Genomic DNA, 21146 nt, shown 5'->3' with positions numbered 1-21146 from the left:
TGGCATAGGTAGAAAGAGGTTCTGCAAAGTCAGTATAAGAAGCTAGGTACCAAATTAAGAAGCAGAACCTCAAAGTTAATAATCTCTGGATTATTACCTGAGCCGCTTGCAAGTTGGCATAGGGCAAATCAGATTAGAGAGATGAATGTGTGGCTCAAAGACTGGTGTGAGAGAAGTGGATTCTGGTTTGTGGGACACTGGCATCAGTATTGGGGAAAGTGTGGGCTATACCATTGGGACGGTTTACACCTGAACTGTGCTGGGACGAATGTCCTCGCAAATCGCATAACTAGGGAAGTAGAGAGGGCATAAAACTAAACAAGAGCGGTGAGGGATCAAGCTTGGGGAGAGGTAGTAATTCAAGGTGTAGAGTCAAGACAGGAGAGCAAAATAGTAGTATGAGAAATGAAGGTCAGAGAATGGCAGGAAGGGACAGAGAGAAAAGTCCTAAGAATACATCAACAGTCAAGGCTAGATGTTACAAAGGTGACAAAACTGAAGGCTCTCTGTCTGAATGTACGTAGCATTCATAACAAAGTAAATGAATTGATTGTGCACATTAAAGTAAATAAATATGATCTGATAGCAATTACGGAGATGTGGCTGCAGGATGACAAAGACTGGATCCTTAATGTTGAAGTGTACATGACATTCGAGAAGAATAGGAAGCAAGGTAAAGGTGGAGTGGTAGCACTGTTAATCAAAGAGGGCATTGGTGCAATAGTTAGAGATGACATTGGTTCAGGAGACCAGGACGTAGAATCGGTATGTGTGGAGATGAGGAACAGTAGGGGAAATAAGTCATTAGTGGGAGTGATCTACAGGCTCACTAACAGTAGTCACAATATAGGACAAAGTATCCAAGAAAAAATATTGTGTGCTTGTGATAAAGGCAATAATCATGCGTGATTTTAATCTACACGAACTGGAAAAATCAGATTGGCAGTAGTAGCCTGGATGAGGAGCTCTTAGAATGCTTTCGAGATTGCTTCTTAGAGCAGCATGTTCTGGAACCAACCAGAAAGCAGGTTATATTAGATCTGGTATTGTGTAACGTGACAGGATTAACTAATGACCTCAGAGTAAAGGCACCCCTTGGTAGCAGTGACCACAATATGATTGAATTTTACATCCAGTTTGAAAGGGAGAAGACTGGGTCTAAGACTAGTATCTTAAACTTAAATAAGGGCAACTATGTGGGGATGAAAGCTGAGCTAGCTGAAGTGAACCAGGAAACTAGGCTAGAGGATAGATCAATAGAGAAGCAGTGGCAGACATTTAAGGGGATATTTCAGAGTATTCAGAAGAAGTACATTCCTAGTATAAAGAAAAATTCTAAGGGGAGGACCCACCATCCATGATTAACTAGAGATGTTAAGGAAAGCATCAAACTTAAGGAAAAAGCATACAACTCCGCAAAGGTCATTGGCAGGACAGATGATTGGGCAGAATATAAAGAATGGCAGGGAATGATTAAAAGGTTAATCAGGAGAAAGAAATTGGAGTATGAAAGGTAGCTAGCTAGAAATGTAAACATGGATAGCAAGAGTTTCTACAGGTATTTAAAAAGAAAAAAGACCAAGTAAAGTGAGTGTTGGTCCTCTGGAGTGATAGTGGGGAGTTAATAGTAGTTAACAAGGAAATAGTGGAAGAAATGAACAAATATTTTGCTTCTGTGTTCACTATAGAGGATACAAAAAACATTCCAGTAATAGCTGCAAATCAGGAGGTGAATGGGAGAAAGGAACTTGGTGAAATTGAAATCACTAGGGAAATGGTACCGAGCAAATTAATGGAGCTGCGGGCTGGAAAGTCTCCAGGTCCTGATGGACTACATCCCTAGGGCCTTAAAAAAGGTGGATAAAGAGGTAGTCGATGTGTTGATGTTAATTTTCCAAAATTTGCTAGATTCTGGAAAGGTTTCATCAGATTGGAAAGTAGCCAATATAAGCCCTCTATTCAAGAAGGGAGTGAGGCAGAAAACAGGCAACTATAGGCCAGTTAGCTTTGACGTCTGTCATGGGGAAGTTCTTCGAATCGATCCTTAAGAAAGTTATAACTGGGCACTTAGAAGAGCTCAAGGCAGTATTTAAGAGTCAGCATGGTTTTGTGAAAGAGAAATCATGTTTCACTAATTTATCGGAGTATTTTGAAGGATTAACATGCACAGTGGATAAAGGGGAGCCTGTAGACGCACTGTACTTGGATTTCCAGAAGGCATTTGATAGGGTGCCACATCTAAGATGATTACGGAAAATAAAAGCGCATGGTGTAGGGGTTATATATATGTTATAACACATTATAACATATAACATGGATAGAAGATTGGCTGGCTGTCAGAAAGCAGTATGCGTGGATCTTTTTCTGATTGGCAGGATGTGACAAGTGGAGTCCCACAGGGGTCTGTATTGGGGCCTCAACTTTTTACGATTTACATCAATGACTTAGTTGAGGGGTGTGAAGACATGGTAGCTAAATCTGCAGATGACACAAAGATAGGCAGGAAAGTATGTTGTGAAAAGGACGTGAGGGAGTTGCAGATGAAAATGGATAGGTTGAGTGAGTGGACAGAGACCTGGCAAATGGAGTTTAATGTGGGAAAATGTGAAGTTGTTCACTTTGGCAGAAAGAGCAAAAAAGCAGAGTATTACTTAACAGGAGAACAGCTGCATAAATCTGAGGTGCAGAGGGATGTAGGTGTTCTAATACACGAATCACAAAAAGTTAGTATGCAGGTACATCAAGTAATTAAGAAGGCTAATGGAATGCTATCCTTTATTATGAGAGGGATTGAACATAAAAGTAAGGATGATGTGCTTCAGTTATACAGGGCATTGGTGAGACCGCACCTCGAATACTCTGTGCAGTTTTGGTCTCCTTATTTAAGGAAGGATGTAAATGCATTGGAGGTGATTCAAAGGAGGTTTACTAGATTGATACATAGAATGAGTGGGTTGTCTTATGAGGAAAGGTTGGACAGACTGGGCTTGTTTCCATTGGAGTTTAGAAGAGTGAGGGGTGATTTGATTGAAGTATTCAAGATCCTGAATGGCCTTGACAAGGTGGATGTCGAAAGAATGTTTCCTCCTGTGAGCAAGTCCAGAACTCGGGGGCACTGTTTTAAAATTAGGGGGTGCCCCTTTAAGACAGAGATGAGGAGAATTTTTTTTCTCAGGGTTGTGCGACTTTGGAATTCTTTGCCTCAGAAGTGGAGGAGGCGGAGTCATTGAATATTTTTAAGGCAGAGGTAGATGGATTCTTGTTAGGTAAGGGAGTCAAAGGTTATCGGGGTTAGGGGAATGTGGAAGTCGAAACAAAAGATGATCAGCCATGATCTTATTGAATGGAGGGGCTGAATGGTCTACTCCTGTTCCTATTTCTTATGTTCTTATTATGTCGACTTCAGAGTAGACGCACAGCATAAAGGGAGAACATGTGCCATAACATACTTCATTGCTTGAAGTCTGATTTCTAACTCATTTTCCCTCATCACATAGCTTGGTGATAGGATGAACAAATTTGTGTGATCCTCAGAACTCTGTTGGCCTGATCCTAGATTTAGCTGAAATTGTACTTCTATCCCCAAGCCCACAATGGGCAGAATGTCTTATTGCTTTTCTATATTTTGATCTTTTGGTGTATGTCTGGATGAACAAAAGACCCCTCTAAACTCCTGTATTGTTACTAACAGCAGCTCTTGAAGGAAGCAGTGGTTTTCCATAGTTCCTCCTGAGGCAGTAGAGCTGACTGTAGCAAATATAAATACTGCTGATGGCAACTGCTTTTTCATTGTAGATCTGTATTGAGGCTCTTCAACTATTGGGAATTACCTAGTGGCTAAAATTGGAAGTGGTGATTACGACTTTCAAACAGCCATGCGTCTATAAAATTGTGTATTTGTCTATCGTTATGCTGTGTAATATAAATAATACAGATTCTTAAGTTTGGGATTGGAGAACTACTTCTATTTGAACATGTAGCACAAAGGGACATTAAACTCATGTGAAGGTAATATAAAAGAGGCATTACACACCAATATAGATGTAATATAAAGGGGAGGTTAGAGTGAAAGAATCATTAACTTCTTGTGTAAATTTAGCAGTAATATACAAAGGGGAGCATTAAAGTACCAGGAGAAATTTCTGCTAATCAACTGGAAGACTCTGTGATCAGTGGGCACCATATAAAACAGACGGTGGTATTGGACTTTTGAATTACTGTTATTTTAGTTTGTATACATACAGGTGTGCATGCACATAAAACATACAAACACACAAAGGCGCATGCACACGCGTGTACACACACGCACATGCGCACGCATGCAGTCTGCAGAGATGTAAGAGAGACGATTTAATACAGCGGTGCTTGGCATTTGCAGTACATGTTACTGATCGATGTGCTTAATGGCGTGTGCTTAGTGTGAACAATTAGGGATCAGAAATGTGTTGCTCAGTCCAGCGGCTTTTTCATGTAAAAAAAAAATGAAATGTTGGAAGTCAGAAATGAAATGCTGCAGATACTCTGATCTCTAATGAGGAAAGTTAACTTCTGGATGTAATCTTTTGCCACAATTGAAAACTGAAAACCTGTAATGGTAACTTGATCTTCTTTGGTACCTTATTTATTTACAGTGGTCCCATGTATTTAATAGTTTGGCATTTGTTTAAAAATATTTGATTTTTAAAAACTGTACAACCCACTAATACTAATTGGTCTTGATTAAAGAGTCTTCTAAACTTCCTCTTTTATTTGGTTAAAATCACTTGTCATACTTTCCCTTCTTCCTCTAGAGTTCTATTGTTATTCACTTGGGTGTTGCTGCCTCCTTTTAATGAGATCACTGTGGTTTCTCAATAGTGTGGTCAAATTTCCCATGAAACACTTTTCACTACCCAATTGCAAGAAATCTAAAAAAATGTTGTAGGAAAAGTTAACTCTACTCTGGAAGCTGACGCATCCCAGTTGCACGTGCATACCATGTGGCGATGAGATGTTGGAAGATAGCAGTTAGAAGGTACATTAACTTATCTTGAAATTAATATTTTCTCCTTTACTTGTACTTTAAAGCCTCTTTCTAACCGGCCAATATGGGCTGTTGAAAAAAGCAAAATACTTGCGGGTGGTGGAAATCTGAAATTAAGAACAGAAAATGCTGGAAAAACTCTGCAGGTCTAGCAGCATCTGTGGAGAGAAACAGTTAACGTTTCAAGTCCGTATGTCTGCTGTTGGTTGGGGAAGAGGGGTTTTAGTTTTAAGAGGATGAACATTGGGGTCAGTTTGAGTGTTTTGGCTAAAAGACAGCGAAGCACCCCTCGAGCAAAGGAGAGGCTAGAATTTTGACTGGGCCACTGATTTGGGATCCCATCTGCCTGTTGTATTAAAGTGGCTAGTGGATTCTTTTGGGATTTAGAATAAAATAAATAATTCTACCAAACCAGCAGTTGGATTTTTAAAAAACATTCTACAACCTTTTTTCTTAAACAGCATGTAGGCCTTTTACTCCTTTTGTGTAATTTTAGATTTAGGTTTGTACGTTTGAAAGATATGTGTATTTGAGTTTTCTTGGGGTAAGGAAGAATTAAGGAACAAATAACTACGGTATTCGAATATTTTCGACCTGTGCTAGTAGGAAATCTAGTTTTAAGACTTACAAAATATTCTGCTTATAGCAATTTGTCATTAAACCTCTTGACCTGTGCTTCCTTCATACTTTCCTAGTCTAGAATTTAACGCTGTATGCTATGTGCAGAAAGCATGGGGCCTCAGCAATTATCTGGCGTCTGTTTCTATTGTGTGAGTGAATTGTTTGTGGGGTGGTTACTACTACGTAACTCTGTAGGACTGCTTGTGCCCATCTGGTTCTGGTTATCTCTCTCTGCAGTAGGGCTGAGTCTCATTTCCTCACACTCACAAGGCACTACAAGCAGTGATCTTGTTATGCCTTAACATAATTGAAAATTACATGTTGTGCAGACTAGCAGCACTAAAATGCAGACACATAAAACATGTGGTTCAGGTAAAGAAACAAGGAAAATAAGTTGCATTGGTAATAAAGTTAAACCCAAAAAAGCAGATCAGCAGGTTTTGGATCGATCTTGATTTTTTCTTTTCTCTGTAGTGCTTTTGGCTCTGCGCTTTGTTTTATTTTGCAGCCAATTTGATTAAAATATGAAATCGTAAATCAAATCTGTAGCAAGTTGAAGACCTATCTTCCCCCTGGCTTCCTCTGCACAAATCCATTTGATAAATAACTTGACTAGATGTCCTGCACTTGATAGTTTTTAAACAGACCTAGCGCATGGGTAAGAAAGCTGCAACAAAGAAACCTTTTGTGTATTAACTCTTAGATGGCTACAGTATAATTTGCATATGTGCTCCAATTATTAAATAAAGGGCCCTGTCCAAAAAGTATTCATACAGTTGACCACCAAGATTTGGCTTTCCTTTTTATTTAGTTAAACATGATCAAGAACCCCACCCATCTAAAAACAAAATGAAGTTGCAGTTTGCCTGTTACTAGTTCCATAAATGCCTCAAATAGACAACTTAACTTTGATTATATTCTCAGGATTTTCTTTTACTTTTAATGTCTGATTATGCTTCTGAGTATACTCCAAGCTAATAAAGATAATGACTGCCAATTCATGGTTGCACTTTTGGATGGACTATTGCGATAACTCAAGCCATTTCCTGGGTGGCAGGGGATGTGAGGGGAGCGAGGGTAGAGTTAAAAGGAACAGCTGATCATGTCCACTGTTCCCATAGAACCACACATCCAGTCGGCTAATCGTGGAGCGCCATTTACAGCCATAGTTAGACGGTCACCAAAATAAACACTGAAAATCAGCAAACGTAAAAGCTGGAAAGACTTGCCAACTTTCTGCTGTAGTGGCACATTAGAAAGCAACCAAGAATGCAGAGTTACTTCCTCACGGTGGAACCACCCCATTTATCACAATAGCGGGAATTGCCTTTTACCAAGCTGCCCTGCTGCTTTCCTTTTAGCTGCTCACAAGGTGAATTTCATGGGATCTCTGGGACTGTTGACTGCGGGTATAAAAATGAGCAAAGAAAGAAAATTGGCGGGGGGTGGGGGGGGGAGGGGCGCGGTGGAATCCTTTCAGCGCCACAGTGGGGGTAGAAGTTTGAGGTGGGTCTATTGAAAACTGCTGGAAGGGAAGGCAGGTTGGCAACAGCTGTGTTCACTCGCCATTATAAATTCACTTGTGGATGTCATTCATGTTTTTTGTGACAGGAACTCTGACTTCAGAAAAATTCATATTGAGCTCCCAAACTGGAGCTGAATCCTCCCGAGTTTTATTTTCTTGCTCGTTTTGGCTGTTTCTTCACACCAACATGTACTTGTATAAATTACTATAACTGGTGGGGTTAGTTTTACTCAAGTCCACCAAATGATGTAGATTGACAACAGCAGTAGATGTCCCAATTTATCTGTTATATTTCTTCAGTGTTTAGTAATTGCTGCTTTGGGATAATATTGATTTTTGAAACTGATTTAGACCTCCTGGAAAACCTTATTATTGCAGTGTGGTAAAAGCTTTTTGTGGATGACCATTCTTTCTCATCCTACCTGACCCCACTACTTTTCCAATATTCAACTAATACATCGATCATACTGAGAATTGATGCATTCTGTTCCATATATGACACCCACGAAAGTGTTCTGATGGTATCAGCCTATATGAAAGTCCTTAGAAATAGAAGTGGTGGACCGGGGCAGTATTTTCAACAGGGAAATGTGGTTTTAAAAAATCTTTAATGGGATGTGGACATAGCTGGCAAGGCCGGTATTTGTTGCCAACCCCTAAATGCCCTTTACTCAGCCATTTCAGACCACAAGAGTCAACCCGATTGCCGTGGATCTGGAATTGCATGTAGGCCAAACCAGGTCAGGATGGCAGATTTCCTTCCCAAAAGTGAGTCAGATGGGGTTTTTTTCCCCAAATAATCGATGGTCGTTTAATGGCATCATTACTGAAATTATTTTTTTCAATTCCAGATCTTTTATTAATTAACTGAATTTATTAATTGAATTTTAAATTCCACTGGCAGCCGTGCTGGGATTTGAACCCGTGCTCCTAGGGATTAGTTTGGGCCTCTGGATTACTGGGTCTAGTGACGACACCGCTACACCGCCCCTGAACAATGGCTTAAATTGGGAGTTGTATATGGAACCCGTTGGTGATTTACAGTGGTGAGCATCCAAATGACCTTAAGGACATTTTCTCCCCATTTGGGGGGCGGCGGGGGGGAGGGAGGAGGTTCCCGATCGGCACCTCCAGTTGGGGGTGCGCCATCATTTTACGTGGGCGGGCCTCAGTGTGATTTCCACCAGGAAGTGCTGTGCGCTCCCTATATGGGGTGGAGGGCGGGCATTCCCTGAGCCTGGAGTGCGCTCTTTCACGTATGCGCACGTTTAAACAATAGAAAAAATTTCGCTGCCATGTCCCTTCATGTGACACTGTTAAATGAGTTGGGACATGTCCATAACTTCTATTTTAAAATATTCAGAAATTTTTAAATCCTTCATGAAACCTCATCCCGCCCATGGAAGACGTTTCATGTAATATCAGAAGCCCGCCTGTGCTCCCGGCCTGCCCGCCAACCTTAAGGTTGGATGGACAGGTCCATGAATGATTTCAATTACTTTTTTAATGGCCTTAATAGACCGTTGACAGGTTGGCCGCACGCCCGCCGACTTGAAAATGTAAATGACGTTGGGGTGCCCGCCCGACATCACCCTGTGTCATTTTACGCGTCGGCAAGCGGGCCCTGACCCCACTTGCTGACCGGAAGATGTAGCCCTAAGATCCCAACCAACTAGATATGTGAGATTGGTTTAGTACCTGTGAGTAGAATGGTTTATGTAATAAATTAGAGGACAGGGTGTGTCTGATTTTAGAACGCCTGTGTATTATGGCTGTGATGTGTGAAACCTAGACAGCCGCACAGGTTTAGAACTGAGTATTTCAGTGAGAATACATGGTGCCCTTTCACGTGTGAAACCTGGGTTTCAATCCAACCTAGATGGATGGGTTGAAAGTGTGAGGGTTCTTGTGTCGGATGAGTTTGGGTACTCTCAATTTATTTAGTCATGGACTCAAAGCACAAAACCAGCAATTAGGCATAAATGGGGATTAAACTTTGAGTAGGTAGGTAAACTGACATTGAAAATGGAAAAGACAGGGGGAGGTGCTCTTTTAAGGCAGTGTTGAGGGAGCTTTACCCATCCTATGTTGCAGTTAACCTGGGAGTTTTGCTGGCACTAGATTCTATTACACAAAGTTATGCTGTTTTTTTTCTTGAACAGATCAAAACTTATAAATGAAGAAAGCGGGAACACTTCCTGTATGTGCTGTGTATCCCAATGGATAATATGAAATTGAATGTTGTATTTCAATTTTGAGGACTGTTAATGCATTCAGATTTTAATTCTGGAAAATATTAAATATTTGATCTAAAGTTTGGCTAAAAAAGAGTTATTCTACTGGGGCAGGATTGTTTTGTTGGCTCAAGAACAAAAGAAGTTAACATTGAAATGTTTCAAGGGAAAATTGGATGCAAAATGGCAAATCCAGATTATGTTCAGAGTACTGAAGGCACAATTGTACAGAGAGCTAATGGAAATTTATGCTGCTCAGTATTATTAAGCCTCACTAACTAAATGCATCTAGATTAGTGAAGAACCAGACAAGTAATAGCAAATCAACTTCTTTATTCAAGTGGCAGTTCTTCTGAGGTTGGAGGTGGAGATTATAGGTAACAGGACATGTTCACCCTCCTGAGTCAGAATTGAGAGCCCTAACTTGAGCTCATAATCTAGGCTAGCACTTTTAAGTGCAGTACTGGGTTGTTGGGTAGGCTAAGTGGGAGGAATGTTTTCTGTCTACCCGTCCAGGAAGTAGTAAATGATCCCATTTCACTATTCTGACCAATGACCAAAGCAGAGGCCAGTCATTTGCTCTTTGTTGGATCTTGCCACCCAGAAATTAGATGGCACATTTGTAGACAAGCAAGATGACTTTCATCTCAAATAGAAAGACACTGGGATACCCACTTATATTTTCTCTTCCTTTGAGGGTGGGGTTGGGGTTTCCATTATTAGTGGGACAAACTTGTTTTGTTTCAGGTAATCTTGGTATTGCGTAATGGGGAGGCGCAGAAGGCAACATTCTCACTAGCTGTATGCAAGTTAGTAAAAAGTAAAATTAAGAACTATTAAGAACCAGCTATCCAAACGATAATGTCAACATGAGTTTTAGTGCTGCATATTATTTAAAGCGCAGACAGGCCGAACAGCTTTTTGTTGGTGTTCTCCACATGAGCCCCCTCCTACCCTTCAACTAACCCCATCAACATATCCTTCTATTCCCTCCTCCCTTGTGTTTATCTGCCTTGGGATAAATGCATCTGTCCTATTTGCCTCAACTACTCTTTGTGGTATCAAGTTTAGAGATTGGCAAAATCAGCACAAAAATTTCTGGGCAGGATAAAAGAACATAAACTACCATTTGTAGAGGCAAGAGTCCTAATATAAGAAGTCCTTAAGTATTGATGCAGTGCTCACTCATATGCACTGTCAGGCTCAGTACCCTTCATTATCCCATAAGCATTCTATTAAAATATTCACAAAACATGAATCTAGTGGATGTAACAAAATGAAAAGATGTTAAATTTTAATCAGAAATCCTTGCTACATTTTTTTTTAGAAAACTGGTTTTGATAAGACTTCCTCTCCAAGCATATCATTAGAGATTGTGAAAAGCCACACAAGCAGTTGCCAAACTGTATGTGTGCATGCGCATATGTGAGCTTTCAAGGACTGATATGTGATTGCAACTATCCAAATTTGAAACAGTTTTACAATAACGATTCCAAAAGGGAATTGGTTTTCAAAAGGAAATTGGATAAGCACCTGAAGAGAAATTTACAGGACTACAGGGAAGGAGCGGGAGAGTGGAACAAACTAAATTGCTATTGCTAAGAGCCAGCATGGATTTGACAAGCCAAATGGCCTCCTGTGCTGTAACCATTCTGAGTTGAGGCTATTTTTGATACTGCTCTGTTATCCATTGTCGTCAAGCCACTTAACAAGATGAAGTTTGTTCTATGAGCATATAAAAATTCAAGAACAGCTTTGCGAATAAGATCACAGCTCAAATGGTGATGAGTAATTTATAATGAAAAAATGACTATTTTAGAATGGCATCAAATGGAATGAGGATGTGATCAAGAAAGGAGTTTGATATCAATCACTTGACGTGTTTTGACTTTAGACATGTTTTAATAATGATACGTTTTACTTTATTTTCCATCTCCTGTGTGTTTTCATTATATATAAACAATAACATTAGGAGAACACCTAAAAGTATCCAGTTCTATGGCAGGTCAGTGTGATTAAAAATCCTTCCCTGAGAAGGCGTGTGGGATGTGTTCCATGTGTGCATTATATAGAATCCCCAGTCACAAAGCTAAGAATCTAATGTCTTTGGAAAATCAGATTTTTCTATGATTTAAACATGTCATTAAATAGCTGTAATGCTCAGTATTGCACACCTATGAATAGCTGTGTTGGAAAAGCAAGAAATCTTATCCTTATATGTAAAATTATACAAGTTTCCATGTTGGAGTGAGGTAGGGGAAACACTTGCTATTTCCATCACTGGCGTTTATTGCTACAAAAGTAATTCAATTAATACTGTTACAAATGTGAAAATGATACCGTTATACATAAATACATAGCTAAATTTGGTTATCTTTAATTTGAATATTCCACTTTAGCCAGCCTTGCTAATCTGGAATGTAATAGGTTTCCTGGGCATGAATGCTGTCATATTCCAATTTTTTGATGTTAATGCCATTTCTTTTGTATTCTGTTACTGTGGAGTTACTACTCATTAGAGTATTGATAACAAAAATTGTGGTAGTGTATAATTCTGAATTTTTAACCAACAGCATACCACATTGTTAGTTTATAACCTAGACCTAGTCTCCCTTAGAATTCACCATCTTAAGCCTGTTGAAGCCCTATCCAAATGTATCTGTTCCTTCCTTCACCTGCTCATTACTTCAGATTGAAAGTTAGTTAAATTCAGTGTTCTAACCACAACGCAGCCCAAATAATCGTGTAAAGTTTATTTTTCCACCCTGTTCCTAACCTGTATGCTCCTTACTAAATTTTGGCCTAGTCATCTCGCTGCTCGAGTGTTCATACCCGATTGACTACACCAACAGGTGTAAGAGTTGGGAACCAGGGAGATAATTTCAGATTGGTTAGATGTATAGAAAGAAAAAAAAACAAGAGGATTCAAGGGAAACAGGTGGTGCTATTTTCACAAATGGAAGCAAATTTGCCATCCAGTCCAATTTTATTGCTGTAATAAATATTTAGATTACAAATGTGCATGTTGAAACAATTATTCAGACCTATGTCAAGGACATTATTCTTCATCACAACAAATGTTTTGGTTATGACAATTCATCTTTATATTTTCTCATTTTGTGTTTGTGTTCATTTGTATTTATGGATTTTTGTTTTCCTTTCATTTAATCATTTTCCTTTATTCTGTTTCCCATATCCAGTACCTGCAGATGAAATGGCCATTGATTGATGTACAGGCAGGGAGCCTACAGGGTAGGCAAGGACTGAAGGATGCTAGGTCCCCATCTCCAGCACATATTGTTGTAAGTAGTGGCTAGCTGCATTTTCTTTGCTTCAGTAGGAGAAATTGGACCTTTGATGTTTTCTTTCTTTAAAAAACAAGGTAGAACCTACCAAGAATAAAACTGATGGTAAATGAGCTCTGAGAACCTGTCTTATTGCCGCTAATGTATACCATACATTTCAGCACGCATAGGGTTTGTAATATACTATTGTGTACGATATCCGTTTGCCAAAGGAAGAACCACATCAAATCTTAAAATAACAAATGTGGACTTGCCAGTTTTGTGCAGTCAGTGAGGTTGCTGCCTCTGGCCCCTGGTACGAGGAGTAAAAAAACTTAACTGAAAAATGTGCCCTCCTCATTATTTTAGCAACAGCGCCTCAATTCCCTTTTGAGTTTTACTTATCTTTACAGAAAACATTGAGCTATGGCTCATTTTCAGAAAACTATAGAGGGTGGGGGTACGAATGAGCTCAACATTAGTGAAAAATAGATTACCAGCTAATCCTCTGAAGTGGATGCCTCTGAAGCAGGAAAACATATTTCAAATGGTTTCCTTGTGTATAGAGATGTGCGCAAGGTAACTTTCTCCTCAATATTTGTGAAATGTGTTCACAACTACAGTGAAGTAAAAAGGAGTCCTATTGACTGTACCAGACTGAAAATATTAAGTGTTTTAATATTGAATTTTCCATTGCAGTTGAAAAGGCTGCATAGTAGAACTCTTGAACAGAAGAGAGTTTTGCTGCTGTGGCACTTGGTACTTTATATTGCCCATTTCTAATGTGACTTCTGGGAGACCATGATTCATGCACCATTTCTCGGCATTTATCCTGTTAATGTGGCTGCCTTACCTAGCAGCATACTTGTGGACCCTGATTTTTGTGGGCCCATGAGTCTGCTTTTGTGATAAGAGAGCCAGATTTATCAGGATATATGCCAGGAACCAGCTCATGGACATCAGTAACATGGGACCTATATTAAAATGGTACCTGTCTGAAAGTAACTATAGAGTTGTACAAGATCACGATGTCCTTTTCCCTTTCCAGCAGCATTCCTGTTCTGTATTCACAAACACAAGTGAACCCTGAGCAGTGCTCTTTGCTCTGCTTCAGTGACGGTCTGAACACTGCACAATAGGTTATTCTTTGACCCCAATTATCACTGTGATCTGCTGCAGCTGCTAACGAAACACCTGTGTGCTGTCCTTTGTTATATTATCATCAAGCCCTGATTAATAGTCCAATTGTTAAATTTGTAAGATATTATTATGATGCTGTTTATCTTTAAAAACTTGGAGCCAAGCTTTATGGTAGCTTTCTGGCAACATATATTGTGCATGATTTTGGTTTTCTCTTAACGCTGTTTATGGTATTCAATGTGTTGATGTGCAAATGAACCGACAATGAAAGAAAAACATTTTTTTGTCAAACTATTTATTTTATTTGGCAGTAATTCTTCTCCTTTTCTCTAATAAGAATTGGTGTCCCTGTGATTATAGGTGGAATGTTTTAGATAATTGCTCTGCCCATTCATAGTTGGATATGAGCTCTTGTGTGACTGACACCCCTCAGGAATTATCAGAAGATGGTTCCCTTTATCAACTTCGCTGCCTTTTAAAAAATTTTTTTTACCTGTTGTCCGTGGCAATTAATGAAGCTAAATTTTCTTAGCTTTCTCTTTTTAAAATTGAGAAAAGTGCGTGCAGAGGGAGGCGTGTAGTTTGCGTTCCTGTTATTGTGATAACACTTCAACAACTTGTTCTGATCGAATCTTACTTTGACTTTGAGAAGATAGTTTTGAAAACACTTTTTAATTTATATGGACACTGAAAATTCCGTGTGTGGTGTAGTTCTGTAATCAGGTTTTGGTTGCAGTCAGTAAATAGTTGGAGATTTGTATAGAATTGAGCTGAAGGTAAATAGTGGCTTAATGCCTATTACTCCGTATTAGAATGACAATTTGGAACTAAAATTGCCAATGAAAATTGTATGATGTGTTTTTGTACAAACTGTTGGAAAACAGAAGAGTTGATGTCATGTGCTCATGCATTTTTCAGCCCAATCTCATCTTGTTAAATGCAAACACTGCAAAACCCCCTAATCAGTGTGAGCCTTGAACATGTGGCTACCAACCAATATTCTGGGGTGAAGAATGCTTCTCTTCAAAGCAAAATTACAAAGAATGTGTTTATGATTTTGCTACAGATAGCGAGCAGAGGAAATCTTCCTACTGTGAGATACCAATGATTATGTGACTGCTTTACGTCCAACATTTGCAATTTGGTAACATGACGGGTTGTTTTTCACTGAATTCTAAGCAGACCTTCCTCTGAACACTATCTGCCTTGTATGTATACCAGATGCTGTTCCACTGCTTGACTGAAGTTGGAAAAGTTTTTAATACTTGAATTCACCTTATAGTGTGGGACTTGTAAATCTCTCAGTTCCATTTTCTAATAATTTAATATTAAAACTGACTCTTTACTCCGTTCTCCCCCCCCCCCCCCCCCCAAGCAAAAATATATCGAAAGTAGGGATATCTGTGCTGATTGTTTTGTTCAAGATATTGGGTAAAGATATTAATAGCTCTGCATATAGATACAGTGTCTTAAATGCCATTGAAGATAAGTACAAGCAATTTACTTGGAAATCCAAACTGAAATTATGTTATAAGATCCACGTGCAAACTTGTTCATAACTTGCAAATATTTCAACTCCCTGTGTAAATGTTGCCACAATGACCTGCTGAGTCAAGGATAGGAAGTTAAGCAAGTCTGATAATGTGCTGCTTAAATGTCTATAGATAAAGAAAGCATCCCTAAGCCCAGTGTCTTCAGAGGTGACTGGGGTTAGCAAGAATGTATTCCTGAACATTGTAGAGTGTAGACCATCACAGTAACCGAGTTGCACCAAATACCCTTGTGTTCTAGCTTATCTACTTCATAGCCAGCTCTTTTAATCCTAAAGGTATTTTGAAAAAAAAAAAGGCTTTTTGGAAAGGTGATGTATAATAATCTTATTAGGTTGAAACGTCAAAATGAAATGTACTAATGCAAAAATGTGATTGAGGAATTCATGGGTTTAGGGCGCCTGGCAATGTCCCTCGATTCCTGCTCATGTGATGGCATCTTGGAGTTAAATGGTCTGCCCGCAATAGTTTGTTTATATCTTTCTAGTTTTCTTTGATTGCTTGTTCTGTATCTATATTATAGTCTTATTGTTTTGATGAGTTTAGATCATGGATATACTTCTTGGCAGTATTTCATGTGTTTTTTTAATGCTGTCTGCTCCACTCAGCAGCTGTTATGGCCCAGAAGCAGCAACTTTCAGCCAAGCAGTAAAAGTAATACATGATGCTGGTGCCAGAGGTCATTCTGTTGTGGCTCACAGAAATGTCATAAAGAACAGTATGGAGCACTTTTAATAATTATCCACGTACTTAAAGTGTAATTAAAGAAATACATGCTTTGTGTCTTTTATTGATCACAGAAGTCAGATATTCTTCCTTTTCCAAAATAAAAAAAGAGTTACTGAAATGAAGCTTTGCATTTTAGTAGATGCACATGGCTGGCTATCAAACTTAGCACAATCAAAACAGCTGGACAAAGTGGGTAATCAAGCTAGTGAGGCAGTTAATGGCACTATTTCAAGAATGTAATTGGAAAGAAATTGCTCAAGGCACAGAACAACTAATGTCACTTACAGTTGTGATTTATCAGGATTGCAGAAAGACAGAGCTTTAGTGGGAGGCTTGCAAGATTTTGGAACTTTTTTTAAAATGAAAAAAAAAACAAATCCACATTTCTAGATGGGCTCTCCATTAGACCCCAGCACAAGAGACTGCCATCAAGTGCACTGCATGGAACTGATTTACCCAAGGAGTTTTGAAGACTTTTTCCCTTGATGCTGTGCCAATGATGTTGTTAATATAAATAATCTGATTTTGAGACCCAGTGACATCAGAAGCACTTTTGCATCAGAAGCACTTGTTTGGTTCAGATCACAGGAGAGAAGTGTCTGAGTGACACATTTACATGTTGAAACTGCTCCCTTTATTGCAGCATACTTCTTCCCAGTTTTTTTGTGGGGAAATGGGAGCCAGTTTTAGCACTATAAATGCAGGCTGCCCGTGCCTCCATGTTGCCCTCCTGCAAGCTACTCTCAATAAGCACCAAGAAACCCATATTCTGTTGTCACATCTCCAGCTGAAGCTGAACACGTGGAGCTAGATTCCCTTCCTTTGTTAGCTTTGGGAATGGAGCATCTCTGGTCTCATCTTTTTTTATCCATTCGTGGGATGTGGGCTTCTCTGGCTGGCCTGGTATTTATTGCCCATCCTTGGTTGCCTATGAGAAGGTGGTGGTGAGCTGCCTTCTTGAACTGTTGCAGTACATCTGGTGTAGGTACACCCACAGTGCTGTTAGGAAGGGAGTTCCAGGATTTTGACCCAGCAACAGTGAAGGAACTGCAATATATTTCCAAGTCAGAGTGGTGAGTGACTTGGAGGGGAGCTTCCAGCTGGTGGCACTCCCATGTATCTGCTGCCCTTGTCCTTCTAGATGGCAGTCGTGGGTTTGGAAGGTGCTGTCAGAGGAGTCTTGGTGAATTCCTGCACTGCATCTTGTAGAAGCTACACACTGCTGCTACTGTGCGTCGGTGGTGAAGGGAGTGAATGTTTGTGGATGTGGTGCAATCAAGCGGACTGCTTTCTCCTGGATGCTGTCAAGCTTTTAATGTTGTAGGAGCTGCAGGCAAGAGGGATGTATTCCATCACACTCCTGACTTGTGCCTTAATGATGGTGGATTGGCTTTGGAGAGTCAGGAGGTGGGTTACTTGTCACACGATTCCTAGCCTCTGACTTGCTCTTGTAGCCACAGTATTTATATGGCTAGTCCAGTTCAGTTTCTGGCGAATGGTAAGCCCCAAGGATGTTGATAGTGAGGAATTCAGTGATGGCAATGCCATTGAATGTCAAGGGGTGATGGTTAGATTCCCTCTTGTTGGAGGTGGTCATTGCCTGACATTTGTGTGGCGTGAATGTTACTTGTTACTTGCCACGTGTCAGCCCAAGCCTGGATATTATCCAGGTCTTGCTGCATTTGGACATGGACTGCTTCAGTATCTGAGTTGTTTCGAATGGTGCTGAACATTGTGCGATCATCAGTGAACACGCCTACTTCTGACCTTATGATGGAGGGAAGGTCATTGATGAAACAACTGAAGGTGGTTGGGCTGAGGGCACTACCCTGAGGGACTCCTGCAGTGACGCCCTGGAGCTGAGATGACCGACCTCCAGCAACCACAACCATCTCCCTTTGTGCTAGGCATGACTCCAACCAGTGGAGGTTTTTCCCCCTGATTCCCATTGACTCAAATTTTGCTAGGTTTCCTCGATGCCACACTTAGCCAAATGCTGCCTTGATGTCAAAGACAATCACCCTCATCTCACCTTGGGAGTTCAGCTCTTTTGTCCATGTTTGAGCCAAGGCTGTAGTGAGGTCAGGAGCTTAGTGGCCCTGGCAGAACCCAAACTGGGCATCAGTGAGCAGGTTATTGCTAAGCGAGTACCGCTTGATAGCACTGTTGATGACGCTTTGCATTAATGGACTGATGGTTGAGAGTAGACTGATGGGGCAGTAATTGGCTGGGTTGGATTTGTCCTGCTTTTTGTGTAGAGGACATACCTGGGTAATTTTCTACATAACCGGGTGCTGTACCTGTACTGGAACAGCTTGGCTAGGGGCGCGGCAAGCTCTGGAGCACAAGTCTTCAGTACTATTGCCGGAATATTGTCAGGGCCCATAGCCTTTGCAGTATCCAGTGCCTTCAGCCATTTCTTGATATCACATGGAATGAATCAAATTGGCTGAAGACTGGCATCTGTGATGCTGGGGACCTCTGGAGGAGGCTGAGATGGATCATCCACTTGGCACTTCTGGATGAAGATTGTAGCAAATGCTTCAGCTTTATCTTTTGCACTGATGTGCTGGGTTCCTCCATCATTAGGGATGGGGGTATTTGTTGAGTTGCCTCCTCCAGTGAATTATTTAATTGTCCGCCACCATTCACGACTGGATGTGGCAGGACTGCAGAGCTTAGATCTGACCCATTGGTTGTGGGATCACTTAGCTTTGTCTATCTGCTGCTTATGCTGTTTGGTATGCAAGTAGTCCTGAGTTATAACGTCACCGGATTGACACCTCATTTTTAGGTGTGCCTGGTGCTGCTCCTGGCATGCCCTCCTGCACTCTTCATTGAACCAGGGTTGATCCCCTGGCTTGATGGTAATGGTAGAGTGGGGGATATGCAAGGCCATGAAGTTACAGAGTGTGTTCAAGTACAATTTTGCTGCTGCTGATGCCCCACAGCACCTCATGGATGCCCAGTCTTGTGTTGCTAGATCTGTTTGAAATCTATCCCATTTAGCATGGTGGTAGTGCCACACAACACGATGGAGGCTATCCTCAATGTGAAGGTGGGATTTTGTCTCCATAATGACTGTGCGGTGGTCACCCCGAAACTGTCATGGACAGATTCATCTGCTGCGGGCAGGTTGGTGAGGATGAGGTCAAGTATGTTTTTCCCTTTTGTTGGTTCCCTCACCACCTGCCGCAGACCCAGTCTAGCAGCAGTGTCATTTAGGACACGGCCAGCTTGGTCAGTAGTAGTGCTACCGAGCCGCTCTTGGTGATGGACATTGAAGTCCCCCTCCCAGAGTACATTCTGTGCCCTTGCCATCCTCAGTGCTTCCTCCAAGTGATGTTCAACATAGAGGAGCACCGATTCATCAGCTGAGGGAGGGTGATACGTGGCAATCAGCAGGAGGTTTCCTTGCCCATGTTTGAGATGATGCATGAAACTTCATGGGGTCAATGTTGAGGACTCCCAGGGCAACTTCCTCCCAACTGTATACCACTGTGCCGCCAACTCTGCTGGGTGTCTCCTGCTGGTGTGACAGGACGTACCCAGGGATGGTGATGGTGGTGTCTGGGACATTATCTGCAAGACATGATTCAGTGAGGATGACTATGTCAGACCGTTGCTTGACTAGTCTGTGAGACAGTTCTCCCAATTTTGGCACTAGCCCCAGTTGTTAGTAAGGAGGACTTTGCAGAGTCGTCAGCTGAGATTGCTGTTGTCATTTCCGGTGCCTAGGCCAACGCCGGATGGTCTGTCCGGTTTCATTCCTTTTTTGTGACTTTGTAGTGGTTTGATGCAGCTGAATGGCTTGCTAGGCCATTTCAGAGGGCATTTAAGACTCAACCACATTGCTGTTTATCTGGAGTCAAATTTAGGCCAGACCAGGTAAGGACAACACATCTTTCCCTCATGGACATTAGTGAACCAGGTGGGTTTTTACAACAATCTTTTAACTCTAGATTTTTATTGAATTCAAATTCCGCCATCTGCCTAGGTCCCTAGAACATTACCCTACCATCTGTCTTCTGTCCTTTGTAAATTTAAGCTCAAAATTGTTCAAATGGTCCTCCATGGCTCATCCCTCCCTATCTCTGTAAGCCCTTTCAGCCTTAAAACACTCCCAAGAACTTGTGATCCTCCAACTCTTGTCTCTTGTGCACCCCCCACTTCCTTCACCCCAACATTAGAAGCTGAGCCTTCAACTGTGTAAGCCCCAAGCTCTGGAATTCATCCCTCAACTTATCCACTTCTTTTAAGATGTTTCTCAAAAATCTCCCTCTTTGACCAAGGATTTGGCCTAATGTTGTCTCCTTTAGTTTAGCTCAGTGTCAATTTTTGCCTGATTAGGTTCCTCTGAACCACCTTGTGATGTTTTAGTACCTTAAAGGCATTATCTAAATGTAATTTGTTAACTTGACTTTGGAGGGTTACAGAAGTAAAGTAAATGGAAGAGTGCCACCGTAGGTCAAGATGGGTTATACCCTGGCCTAGGCTTTTGTGGTTCGATGAATACTAATACAGTATAGGTTTGAGATGGGATGAAATAGAAAACACAAAGAAGGCCAAGTTTAGATACAAAATGTTTGTAATGCAATATATTTTTAGCATTTGTAGCTTTCACCATTTTTCTCTGTGCATTTGAGGTGACTGAATGTCTTAACGCACTTAATATTTGTATTTGAATGGTAATCTGTACTTGGAATTGAGAATAACATTTGGGCCGTACTTTGCACAGCAAGGAACTTTTATAAAACATGTTGCTTAATGTGTATAGGTGAGTGAGCTGTACGGGGTGGTATGGCAGACTGGCACCGCAACATGCTGTGCCACTACTCTCAAACCAGCACTTTTGTTTAAGAATAAGTGTTTGTGTTACGTGCTGATGGGCAAAACATCATTGGATAAGTAAAAAATCCCTACTGGCCCTGAAAATCTTCCACTAACACTACTTCACAAAGGCATATGGCTTAGCCTGGCAGTGGAGCAAGATAAGTACTTAAGAAATAAGAGCAGGAGTAGACCATAAGACCCCCTCAG

General features: G+C 40.8%; 1 protein-coding gene across 29 annotated transcripts in view; it reads left to right on the top strand.

Moving 5' to 3' along the window:
• Nucleotides 1–21146, top strand: part of tcf7l2 (transcription factor 7 like 2) — a 193068-nt gene that overhangs the window by 67100 nt on the left and 104822 nt on the right. For 25 of the 29 annotated variants that reach the window (XM_078564740.1, XM_078564724.1, XM_078564720.1 and 22 more), the window contains exon 4: nucleotides 12604–12705. The exons of the other annotated variants lie outside the window; for them this stretch is intronic. In XM_078564740.1, the coding sequence (XP_078420866.1) occupies nucleotides 12604–12705 (102 nt within the window). The remainder of the gene's footprint in view (nucleotides 1–12603; nucleotides 12706–21146) is intronic. 29 annotated transcript variants of the gene reach the window in all.

The sequence above is a fragment of the Cetorhinus maximus genome, chromosome 20 (genome assembly GCF_964194155.1).
Source record: "Cetorhinus maximus chromosome 20, sCetMax3.hap1.1, whole genome shotgun sequence".
NCBI classification, from domain to species: domain Eukaryota; kingdom Metazoa; phylum Chordata; class Chondrichthyes; order Lamniformes; family Cetorhinidae; genus Cetorhinus; species Cetorhinus maximus.
The sequence above is the reverse complement of the archived record's forward strand: the minus strand, read 5'-3'. Positions and strand labels throughout refer to the sequence as shown.